Raw genomic sequence first — 12,562 nt, forward strand, 5'->3', positions numbered from 1 at the left:
TGTGTGTATATATATATATATATATATATATATATATATATATATATTTATATTTATATAAATTATAGGATGCGTAATTATAAAAGAAAAACTTCAGGTGGTGCTTTTATAAGCCAGCGGCTTAGTAATGCAGCAAGTTCTGTTTGAAGGGAAAAAAAAGTGTTAGTGCAGCTACTAAAGACTTCGACATCAAGAGAATAACGTTTGCAAGATACATTTTAAAACTAAACTCTGGTGGTTACCCATCCATGGGTTGTTCAAAATCTAGATCAATTTTTTCCCAAGAGCAAGAAAGCGTCTTAAAAAATTATTTATTGCAAATGGCATCTATATTTTACGGCTATACTCCTAAAGATGCTCGTTCTCTTGCCTATGCGTGTGCTCTTCATTACAAAATCAAAATACCAGATTCTTGGACAACAAATAAGATAGCTGGTAAAGAGTGGACGATTAGTTTTTTAAAAAGAAATGCTCAATTATCTGTAAGGAAATCTGAAGTAACCTTGGTTGGGCAACATCATTTAATGCTGCAAATGTAAAAGTGTTTTTTGATAAGCTAGGTGAAGTGATGGATATATACAAATTCAGTGCTTCACAAATATGGAATGTTGACGAAACTGGAGCATCTACAGTTGTAAACCTTAGTAAGATTGTGGCTGCAAAGGGCAAGAGAAATGTTGGTGCTTTGACATCTGTGAAAAGAGGCACTAATGTCACCATTGCAACCACTGTATCTGCCTCAGGAAATACAGTGCCTCCAATGTTTGTGTTCCCTCACAAAAATTACAAAGATTATTTTGTTAATAATAGTCCACCAGACTGTATTGGGGTAGGGTAATGGAAGTGGCTGGGTTACAGATACTGAATTCAAATATTTTATGCAACATTTTATTAGGCATGTGAAGCCTTCAAGTGAATATAAAATTCTGTTGATTTTGGACAATCACTCTTTTCACTTACATTTTGAAACACTAAACTTAGCTAAGGAGAATGGAATAGTCATGTTGTCTTTCCCATCACACTGCAGCCATAAGCTGCAGCCACAAGATGTATCAGTGTTTAGACTTTTTAAAAAGTACCTTTCAGTTGCACAAGATGCATGGTTGAGAAACAATCCTGGAAAAATCATAACAATTTATGATATACCAAAAACTGTATCTGATTCATTGCCATTAGCTATAACGTATACTAACATTACAAAGGGTTTTCAAAAAACTGGTGTATACCCGTACAATGCAAACATTTTTGCTGATGATAATTTTTTACTACCATTTGTCACAGACCATATAGAACCAGCAAATCTCGTATCTGAGCTATCACACAGAGCTCATTCTAAACTATGTTCAACATCATCTTGGTCAATCTGTCAAAAATAGTATTAATAAAGAAACATTGTTACTTATTCTGAAACTCCTAAACCATTTTCTCCAGAAACTGTGCAACCTTACCCAAAAGCAGCACCAAGAAAGATACATTTGACGAGACGAAGAAAAAGGAAAGCTGCTATTCTAACAGATACTCCAGAAAGAATTATATTAAAACAGCAGCAAACCAAGAAACTTAAAAAAGTTGAGAAACAAAAAAAATTATCTGCCTGTCAATCTCTTTCAAATAAAGAGCATGATAATAAAGAGACTCAGTTTTAAAAAAAAGTTAAAAAACAAACAAACAAAAAAACTAAGATGACAAAAAAATTAAAAAAACGATTATGCTTGTCTTGTATGTTGGGAAACTTATTCTGAAAGTCTACAAGAAGAAAATTTGATCCATTGTCAAGGTTGCAATTAATGGTCTCATTCAAAATGTGATTTACATTCTGATCAAAATTATATTTGTATTAACTGCAAAATGGAAATTGAAGACTAAGGTTAGTTGTTTAGTTATTATTTTATCATAATATTAACAAGTTTTGTTTAAAAATGTGTTTAAAAAGTTGTGCTTAGTTTTAAGATTGAAAAGTTTTGTTTTGTTTTTATTTTAGTCTCAAAATTATTTGTTTTTATATTCATATCTTAAATGATTTGTTAAAATTGAAAGTATGTATTTAGTTTATAAGGAAGCTATGTTTTGGTTTTATAACAGAGTTATTAGTTGTCACAGAAATGTATTCATTTTTTTATTGCTCAACTTACCCCACACAATTGCTTAACTTACCCCGCTAGGGTAGGTTGAGCAGCCTAATAAACTTCAGATTATATTTTCTAAAACAAATTTAAAAAAGTTTTTTTGTCTCAACCATTTTTTAGCAGATCAAATTATCTTTCTAATAGTGAAAAAGTTATATTAATCTGATGTACCGTTTAAAAGATCTGTTAAGTTAAGTAAAAAATGCCCAACTAGCTCCGCCCTACTATATGAAAAGAACTTTTTTTCAAAAAATAAGCCATCTGCAAATAAGATCATTTAAGATATATTCAATTTTTAATATCATATTCAGATTGTATTCTGTGTTATTTTTAAATGCATGTTTTTTATTTCTCATGGTTATCTATTTATATTCAAAACTCTGTTTTGTTGTGGTTACTGTAAAAAAAAATTGCTAGTTATGGCATATGCAGTTGTAGAGTTTTGTGATTCTAACAGGAGGCTTAAAACAAAGAAGTTCAAATCAGGCATAAAAGGTATTAATAATTTAAATTAAATGATTTTAAAATGTTTTCATATTTAACAAAATTGTGTCTAGTTATTTTTAAAAAAGTTTTGGGATAATTGTACCTAATGTTTAGAAATGCATCTAGAAAAATGTCAACAGATTTTAAATCTGGCAATGAGTTATTTGTCTACGATTGCATCAACAGTTTCAAATATTGGTAAGAGCTACATTTTTAAATTTTTTATTTCAATATTTCCACATTTGTGGATTTGGATTAGTTTCCATAATTTTATTTTTGAGATTAAATGACATTGCAGATAGGTGTAAAACTCATATAAAACCCCTATTTTATTTGGTTAAAAAGTTTTTTTTCTCTTCGGTAGTTTGCCTTCACCATGGCTGTGAAACTTCACCTGAAATAAGTTAAATAATAGATTGTTTAATTAATACATAAGTTAATCATTCATAAGGATGTGTAACTTGCATTATTTTTAATGTATGTCATTATTATTATTGTTATTATTATTATTATTGTTATTATTATAATTATTATTATTATTATTATTATTGTTATTATTATTATTATTATTGCTATTATTATATTATTATTATTATTATTATTGGTGCTTTTATAATACAGCTAATGATATTTTAGATGCTGTAACATTACCAAACATTGGTGAGGTATCTTATTCATCGTGCAGTGATATTTCTAGTGAGTGATTACTTATTAATGATTTTTTTTTTTTTTACTAATTAAATCTAATAAATGATAATGTTATTTAATTGTTTCCACTATAACAAGATCAAACAACAAATGTGTTGGTTGTAAAGTTGCTGAACGTGTGTGTGGGTATTCAACAAACTCAGAATATCCACACTAATATGCTTAATGCTATGCTTCGACAAGGCGATGTGGCAGTGCAGGCATCACAATTACCAGATGGAATAATATTACCGATGGATACTATGGAAGCTTTTGACGCAATGGAAATAAAGCTTAAAGATAGCAATATTGCAAACAATTGTAATTACCTAAACTGCTTTCTTATTTTTTATTGTATTAAGATTTTTAATGAATTTTTTACAAACTTTTATTTAACTGTATGAGATGTTTCTCCAGGAACGAAGGGCTTTTTCTTATCTTTAATATATTTCATTATATAAGCTTTATTCATATTTATATTAGTTGCTTAATTAAACTACCTGACTTCAATTTAGCTTCTATATAACATTTTCATTTTTTTTTTATATAAAGTTTTTATTCTGTAAGGAATTTTTTTTTTATATTACTGCTAAAAAAAATTTTATTTTAGAAAAGTATTCTTAAAAATACATTTTTTTATCACTAGTTTTCCAATTTTCTTGGTTTTCCTTTAAAAATCCTTCATTTGAAAATTCCAATATTATTCTTCATTTTTATGAGTTTCCTGCATTGCTGAGACTCGGTTTCGTTAAGATTGAAATATACTTGATTAAATGTGTTTCATGTTAAATTGTTAGCCGATCTCGGAGGAAGAAAAGTTGACGATGCTGTTTGACGCACAATGCATCAGCTTCTTAACAATAACTTGGCGCTACAATTTAATTGTCAGCGAGGACTAACAAAAAAGTTTTAAAGGGTACTGAGGTGTTTCAAGTTATTTATAGTAAGTATTCATAGTTCAAAATAAACTTTTTAAATATTTTTCTGTAACTTTACTATTTTAATACAGCACAATAGATAAATTGCGTTTAGTTATTATTCTATATTAAAAATTATTAGGAATCTTTTTTCCGGCATATGATAAGATGATTTAAATGATGGACAAAGGGTGAAGTTTTAAGTTTATATTTCATTGATTATTTCTTATAAGAGCCTTAAAGCGCAATGCTTTGACTTCGGCATGTACGCAGAAAGATTTTAAAATGTCGTTCGCAAAATGGCTTATTGGTGCTCGTGATCAAGATGGTAATTGAGCTAAACGTGTCGGAGCTGCAAAACAACCAAATATACTTTAGTTACTTTATAATATAAATATCTTATATATGTTATAATCTTTAATATATGTTATGGGATTTACATAATAAAGTAATAAATATTATAATAACCAACATGTTGTTTATTGTGAACCTCGAGTTAAATAAATATAAAGGAAACGAATGTTCTATATAGGTCGAAGTAAATAAAGTAAAATAGGAGTTTATTGGGCCCCAATATTGACTAATAATCAAAAGTTCCATATTCGTTTAAGTAATCAAAACAAACATAGCAGTTTATAAGATTCAATATGGAATAACCATCAAAAATGGCATATAGTTCAAAGTGAACAATAAACAAGGAGTTTATTGGGTCTAATATGGGTTAAGCACCAAAGTTCCATACAGTTGAAAATAAATAAAAGATAGCAGATTTCTAATATAGACGAACCATCAAAAACTTTATAAAGAAAAACAAAAAACACTGGAGTTTGTTAGGTACAATATGGGCTAACTATATGATTAGTCCACATAGGACCCATTGAAAAACCGCAGACAAATTTTTTGGGTATCAAATAGGCTTCCTACATCGGGCCCATAAGTGAGTCCAATAAACGACCCATACACCAGTGCTAACGGGGTAGCTATCTAAAATTGTATATATAGCTATTGTGTTTATATTAACAAGTAACTTAAAATTATTTTTATATAGTTAAGTAACTTAAAATTATTTTTCTATAAAATTATTTTTATGTGGTTAGTCCACATAGGACCCATTGAAAAACCGCAGACAAATTTTTTGGATATCAAATAGGCTTCCTACATAGGGCCCATTAGTGAGTCCAACAAACGACCCATATACCAGTGCTAACGGGGTAATTATCTAAAATTGTATATATAGCTATTGTGTTTATATTAACAAGTAACTTAAAATTATTTTTATATGGTTAAGTAACTTAAAATTATTTTTCTATAAAATTATTTTTATGTGGTTAGTCCACATAGGACCCATTGAAAAACCGCAGACAAATTTTTTGGATATCAAATAGGCTTCCTACATAGGGCCCATTAGTGAGTCCAATATACGACCCATATACCAGTGCTAACGGGGTCACTTATATATATCTATATATGTATATATATAGATATATATTAATATATATCTATATATATATACATATATATATACTTATGAATATATATATATATATATATATATATATATATATATATATATATATATACATAAATATATATATACAAATATATATATACAAATATATATATATAAATATGTGTGTATATATATATATATATATATATATATATATATATATATATATATATATATATATATATATATATATATATATATATATATATATATATATATATACATTTATATATAGATATATCTATAAATATATATCTATATATATACAAATATATATATATTTTTATGTATATATATATATATATATATATATTATATATATATATATATATATATATATATATACGTAAATATATATATATAAATATATACATACAAATATAAATATACATATATATATATATTTTTTATATATATATATATTATATATATATATATATATATATATATATATATATATATATATATATATATATATATATATATATATATATACATATATATACGTAAATATATATATATAAATATATACATACAAATATAAATATACATATATATATATATTTTATATATATATATATATTATATATATATATATAATATATATATATATATATATATATATATATATATATATATATATATATATATATATATATATATATATATATATATATATATATATATATATATATATATATATATATTAGGGTGGTGCTAAAAACAACTTATTTTGAAAATGTCAGCTGATAACCCCTAAATGTGTTTTAAATGATAAAATAATACTGGATTTAAAAAATTTTTGAATAAAAAATATTTTTACGGGTGCCACAAGACCTTTATACATCAAACAGGTCCCTAATAATATAAAAAAAAAAGTTTTTCAAAAGTATATCATGTTGGGGCTCAAATTAAGCAAAATTATGTAAAAATTTCAAAAATAATCATTGTTTTATAAAAAGCAGAGATAAAAAAATTATAATTAAAAAAATCTTGTTAAATTCCCTTTTTTTGTTATAAATTAAAAAATGTCATTTTCTATTTACTGAAATCTAAAATAATAATATATTTATAAAATGATTCATATTTTTTAAATTTTTACATATTTTTGCATCATTTGAGACCCAACATGACATACTTTTGAAAAACTTTTTTTTTTATATTATTAGGGACCTGTTTGATGTATAAAGGTCTTGTGGCACCCGTTAAAATATTTTTTATTCAAAAATTTTTTAAATCCAGTATTATTTTATCATATAAAACACATTTAGGGGTTGTCAGCTGACATTTTCAAATCAAGTTGTTTTTAGCACCACCCTAATATATATATATATATATATATATATATATATATAATATATATATATATATATATATATATATATATATATAGTATATATAGACAGGAGAAAGAGAAGCAACATTACAATAGTTTTATAAGAATTGGATGTTGGCAGGTCCAACTATGGACCTCATTTACAATTAGTTTTTGCATAAGTAATGGCTCCAAATTTGGCCTCGGCTATGCACACCAAATGTACTACAGGGACACCATCCATGCGCAACATAGAGCTGTACCATTTTCAGGACCATTTCCAGGACCATTTTTCTATTTATCCAGGATATTTACCATTGAAATTTCAGGACTTTTTTAGGATTTTCCCGGAAAAAATAAAAAATCCAAGGACTTTCAATGATTTTAACTATGAAACTTCATTTAAACAGTTTCTTAAAAAGTTTAACATTTAATTCATTAGATTTATTGGCAGCATTATTAAATTTAATCAGAATAAATCAATAAAATTTTTATTCCATTGTTTTGTGTTCCATTATCCACAAGAGATGCTTCTTTTTCATGGCGTCTTAAGGTAATTGCTTTATATAAAGTCTGTGAGAAAACCTTTTAATCTTTATTTCAATCTTTTCTGCACAGGGCCCCAAAAAGTTAGAGCGTGGCTCTGCATCTTTTTTTGCTAAAAACATTTAAAATATATCTATATGATTCCAAAATGCAGTTGACGCATAAAAATAAACTATTTTTGTGAAAACATCTGCTTATACTTTATATTCAGATCTAGTAGTGGTTCCTTTACAACAGAAGTAATCAAATTAAAATGTTTTCGATTTATTTACTTTAATAAGAGTACCTCATTGCGTGGTCAAAAATATAAAAAGAAATAATAAAAAACCAAGCATGCTAAATCTTCTATAAAAAACTCCATGAAAACACACACGAATGGCAAACAACAGCACAAGCAACAGCGTTAAGTTCGACAATAACTTATAGTAATGTAACAACTGCGTAAAGGTAAATTATAATTACAGCGACCGCTTCAATTTTGAAAACTTGGTGTACTTTTAACTTCTACTTTATATTTGTATTAATTTTTTATAGTTGTGACTTAGACACCTTAATACCACGTGACTAAACTTGTGGTGCAGTCAGTTAGGTAAATATTAAATAAATCTTTTTTAATTACCTTAACATTTCATCAAATCAAAGAATCGGTTTAAATTTTTTTTTACAAATTGTTTAAACTAGTATTTAATCAAATTCTTTTATTAAATTATATATACATATACTATATATGTATATATACGTATATATATATATATATATATATATATATATATATATATATATATATATATATATATATATATATATATATATATATATATATATATTAACAAAGAAAAAACAAAATTTTAGCTAATCACCGGTGTCAAAGAAAGATAAGAGGAATTGTAATTTTTAGCCGTTTATTTTGTTTTTAATTTTGTATTCAATGGCTGATTGCCGCATAGGCATGAAACTTAAAGTACCATTGAAAAAGTTGTTTTTTCTTCATTAATATATATATATATATATATATATATATAAATATATATATTTATATATACATATATATATATATATACTTAGGTTGTTAGGAAAGTTCGTAAAACTCCCCTATTAAAAAAAAAAAGAAGAGTTTTTTTAAATTTTATTTTATCAAATGTTCATAATAATGTCCATCGTTATCTATACAAAGTTGCATCCTTTCAAGCCATTTGTCAAATGTTTTTTTATACTCTTCTTTAGGTATACTTTGAAGTAGCTTTGTTATGCGAGTTTTTTGACTTTCGACATCAGTATTGTCATCAAGATTTTTTTTTATCAAGTCGAATAGCGAATAATCAGATGAAGCTAAGTCTGGTGAGTATGGTGGGTGGCGAACTATTGTAATTCTAGCTTGGTTTAGACAATTTGTGACTGTTTCAGTCACATGGGGTCAAGCGTTATCATGGAGAAATTTGAAATTTTGAGTGCCTGTTTTAGGTCTTTGCTTATTTATTTCGCATATAAGAGGTTTCAAATAATTTTTTATATATTATATGCTAGTAATGGTGTCTCCCTTTTCAACATAACCCAAATGAACAATACCTGATGTTTTGAAGAAGATGTAGAACATGTTTTTCGGCTGAAACCTGTCGCATCTTACAATAGTTCTTGGACTTTCCATTTCACCGACCCAACTAGCATTAGCTGACTTGTGTCCAACTTGTCTCAAATAAAACCACGACTCATCCCCTGTAATAATATCACAGTCTCCATGGGTCGTTTCTGAAAAGGGCTAAATTTTCCTTACTTGCCTTAACTCTATTCTTGCGATTTTGATCGGTTAACTCATGGGGTATCCAACATGATGTTAGTTTTCTTTTTTTAAGTGCATTGTGAATAATTTCGTTGATTGTAAAACAATTAATCAATGTCAGGGCTTCAATTATATCATGTGTTGTATGCGGATTTTCTTAAATAATGGCTCGCACACGTTCAATATTCTCAGCTGTATACGTGGTTTGAGGGTGCCCTGAGCAAGGATCATCTTTGAGACTCTCTCTACCATCTTTAAATAAAGTAGCCCACTTGGCAACTGTACTATATTTTGGAGCTTGGTTACCATGAACTAAAACCAACTCATCGAATATGGCTTGTGCTGAAACTCCAAGTAGAGCACGGGTTTTAATATATGCTCGATATTCAAATTTTTCCATTTTTAAATTTTTTTTTTTAAAGTATGTAATAAAATTTAAATAACTTTTTTAATAAACATTCAAAATATTTCATAAGTACTAAAATGTTCATAATTAAACACAGTTTAAAATGATATATAAATATTTAATTATTTCCTGTCTCATTGTATCTTTACAGATGAAGTTCTACGAACTTTCCTAACGACCTAAGTATTATAAAAAAGATAAAACTTTTAAAATTATTAAGTTTTAACTCTCTCCTGAACAATTACAAAAAAAATCAAATGGAAGGTTTTGCAGTTTCAGCAACGATATATATTTATATAGATATTGTCAAAAATTCAATTTAAGAGTACCTTTTTCATCTAAGTTACTCTTGTCTAAAATTAGACAAAAGTAACTTTGCAAACCGCTATAAAACCTAAATTAATGTCCAATATGACTTTAAAATGTTTGGAATGGGCAGAAAAAAAATACAAAAACTTAACCAAGGATGACTGGAAAAAGATATTTATAAAAACTCTACCTAAAAATCTATTTTGTTTCATGATTTTACTCATATATTTTGAGGTTTGGCTTTATTATTTGTTATTACATTGGTTATTTCCAGGCTTTGTGAATAAACTGGTTTTCCAAATTATGATGGATAAATCAAGTTCAAACCAAATCAAGTGAAGTGAAGATGAAAAATATCACCTAAACTAGTACCAATAGTCAAACATCCACCATGGTGTGGTCAAACATGTCCACCATGGTGTGGTCGGTAATAAAATTTAAACACAATGAGCAATTTCAAATTGTCAAAGGAACGTTACATTAAGTTTAAAAACGGCTAATTCTCAAAAACTATTACCACAACTTTCTCAATGGTTCTCTAATGAGGAAGAGCACAATGGAGCCCCATGTTACAAGGCCAAATCTGTAACTAAATATTTAAAGAAGCAAAAAATTGATATTTTGAATTAACCTGGATATTTTCTAGATATCTAATAGTCTGGGAGCTTTTAAAAAACGAGAAATTTTTTTTCTTTTTTTTTTTTGTTATTTACCTCCTCAAGGCCGATAAAGCCACTACAGATGAGGAGGCTACTTAATAGTGGTTATAACCCTCTCTCAACTCTATAACTCCGAAACACGAACCTTGACGAACAAGGCCGCTGCGCGGAGAAACAAGTTGAGCGCGGTACTACCAGGGACGTGGTGGGGATCGAACTCGGAACCTCTTGCTTATGAAGCGAGCGCTTTATCACTACACCACTACCACATTTAAATAGCTAAAAGTGTAATTAGTACAGAGCAAAAACTTATAGAAAGGTTCATATATGTTTGGAATCATAGCAAGGACCTACAAAAAACTGTTAAAAACTGTCTTTTGAGCATGCATAACAAAATCATTTCTCAATAGCAGCAAAAGAATACCATACTAAATATTAAATTTGAGCTCCATGTTCCATTCTGGTTTGATTTTGTACTCCAAATGAAAATTTTTGATTGAATATAATATTGGGATTTGCTAATTCTAGTTTTAAATTTAAAATTTAGAATTAGAATTAGCAAAACCCAATATTTAATTTTACAAGAACTAAAAGAAAAATTTTTACATCCTAAAAAACATTTACATAATGCATATCTTTAAATCTTATTTTTATATAAAATATTTTAGTATTTTTTAAAAATTTTATTTAAAAGCAATCAAATTTTAAAAAAAAAAACTAAACATTGAAAATATATGAAAAAAGGAAGAATAAAAAAATATTTAAAAAAATAACAAAAAACAAGGTAAAAAGTTAACAAGGTAAAATACCTAATTGTTTCTTACTCAAACAAATTGTTTGAAATATCCAAAAGCTGTGAAATATATGAATCTTCTTGAATCTCTCCAGTTGCAGCATTTGCCAAAGACAACTTTTTTCTCAATTTCAATGCATTTGCTTTGCAATTTAATGTACTCTTGTTAAAGTAAACTTAAATGTTTCTGAAACTTTGTTACTTCGATATCTGCAAAACAACCAAAAAATACATATCTTGATGAAAAAAACTAGGCAACCAAAAAAACTAGGCAACCAAAAAAACTTTGAATTTTTTACCTATTGTTAACTTTGGCTCTTTATTCTTCTATTCTATTATGCACTTCAAGTAGTCACAGAAACAATGAATGCTATCTTGGATTTTTTAAATTCTTAAGCAACAAATTATTTAAATTAAAAAATAAATAAAATGGTAAGTTTTTATTGTAAAATGAAAACATCAATTAATAAATTAAAAGGAACAATGTTATTTTAAAATTATCAAAACATTTTTTTTAGATAGGAATTTTAATTTTTTTTTCACTTAGTTTTTCAATAACAGGTAATAAACTTATACAATAAAAAATAATAAATTGTTCTATTTTATAAATATAATGTAAAATATACATATTAGAAAAAAAAAACCTTATAATAAAACCCTTTTATCTTTACATTTGATATTTGTACTTAAATACTTCTTATGTACTATTAAACTTACTACAAGCATTTAATGGTACCTAAGTATCATTACTTTAGCAATGTCTGGCATGTTGTCAGAAACAACTCCATAGTAGAAAAAACAGTACCATCGTATAATAAATAGTTTCACAATATCAAAAAAGGTGTATTAATGGTGCTACAGCATCAAAAAATGCTTCAGGTAGTAAGAAATAATGTAATGGTGCGAGAATTGATGTCATTGCATAAAATTTTTAAACATTTTTTTATGCTGCAAGAAAATATTTCACAAAAAGATGTCAGAAATGGTGGTTGTCAGAAATAGTGACAGATTTATAAAAAAAAAAAAAAAAC

General features: G+C 26.6%; 1 protein-coding gene across 1 annotated transcript; it reads left to right on the top strand.

Annotated features, from left to right (window-relative positions):
• Positions 1-320: 320 nt before the first annotated feature.
• Positions 321-1,376, top strand: LOC136086178 (uncharacterized). Its single transcript, XM_065808458.1, has 3 exons — positions 321-435; positions 561-834; positions 896-1,376. The coding sequence occupies exons 1-3, from the start codon at positions 321-323 to the stop codon at positions 1,374-1,376; spliced, it is 870 nt and encodes a 289-aa protein (XP_065664530.1).
• The last annotated feature ends 11,186 nt before the right edge of the window (positions 1,377-12,562 follow it).

Source organism: Hydra vulgaris, chromosome 10 (assembly GCF_038396675.1).
Source record: "Hydra vulgaris chromosome 10, alternate assembly HydraT2T_AEP".
Classification (NCBI taxonomy): domain Eukaryota; kingdom Metazoa; phylum Cnidaria; class Hydrozoa; order Anthoathecata; family Hydridae; genus Hydra; species Hydra vulgaris.

What these genes read in the sequence shown, in the direction of transcription:
- LOC136086178 (XM_065808458.1), top strand. Translation starts at nt 321, where the DNA reads ATGGCATCTATATTTTACGGCTATACTCCTAAAGATGCTCGTTCTCTT. An exon ending in GACAACAAATAAGATAGCTG is followed by an intron (nt 436 to 560) that starts GTAAAGAGTGGA and finishes TTGATAAGCTAG; the next exon opens with GTGAAGTGATGGATATATAC. An exon ending in CCAGACTGTATTGGGGTAGG is followed by an intron (nt 835 to 895) that starts GTAATGGAAGTG and finishes ACATTTTATTAG; the next exon opens with GCATGTGAAGCCTTCAAGTG.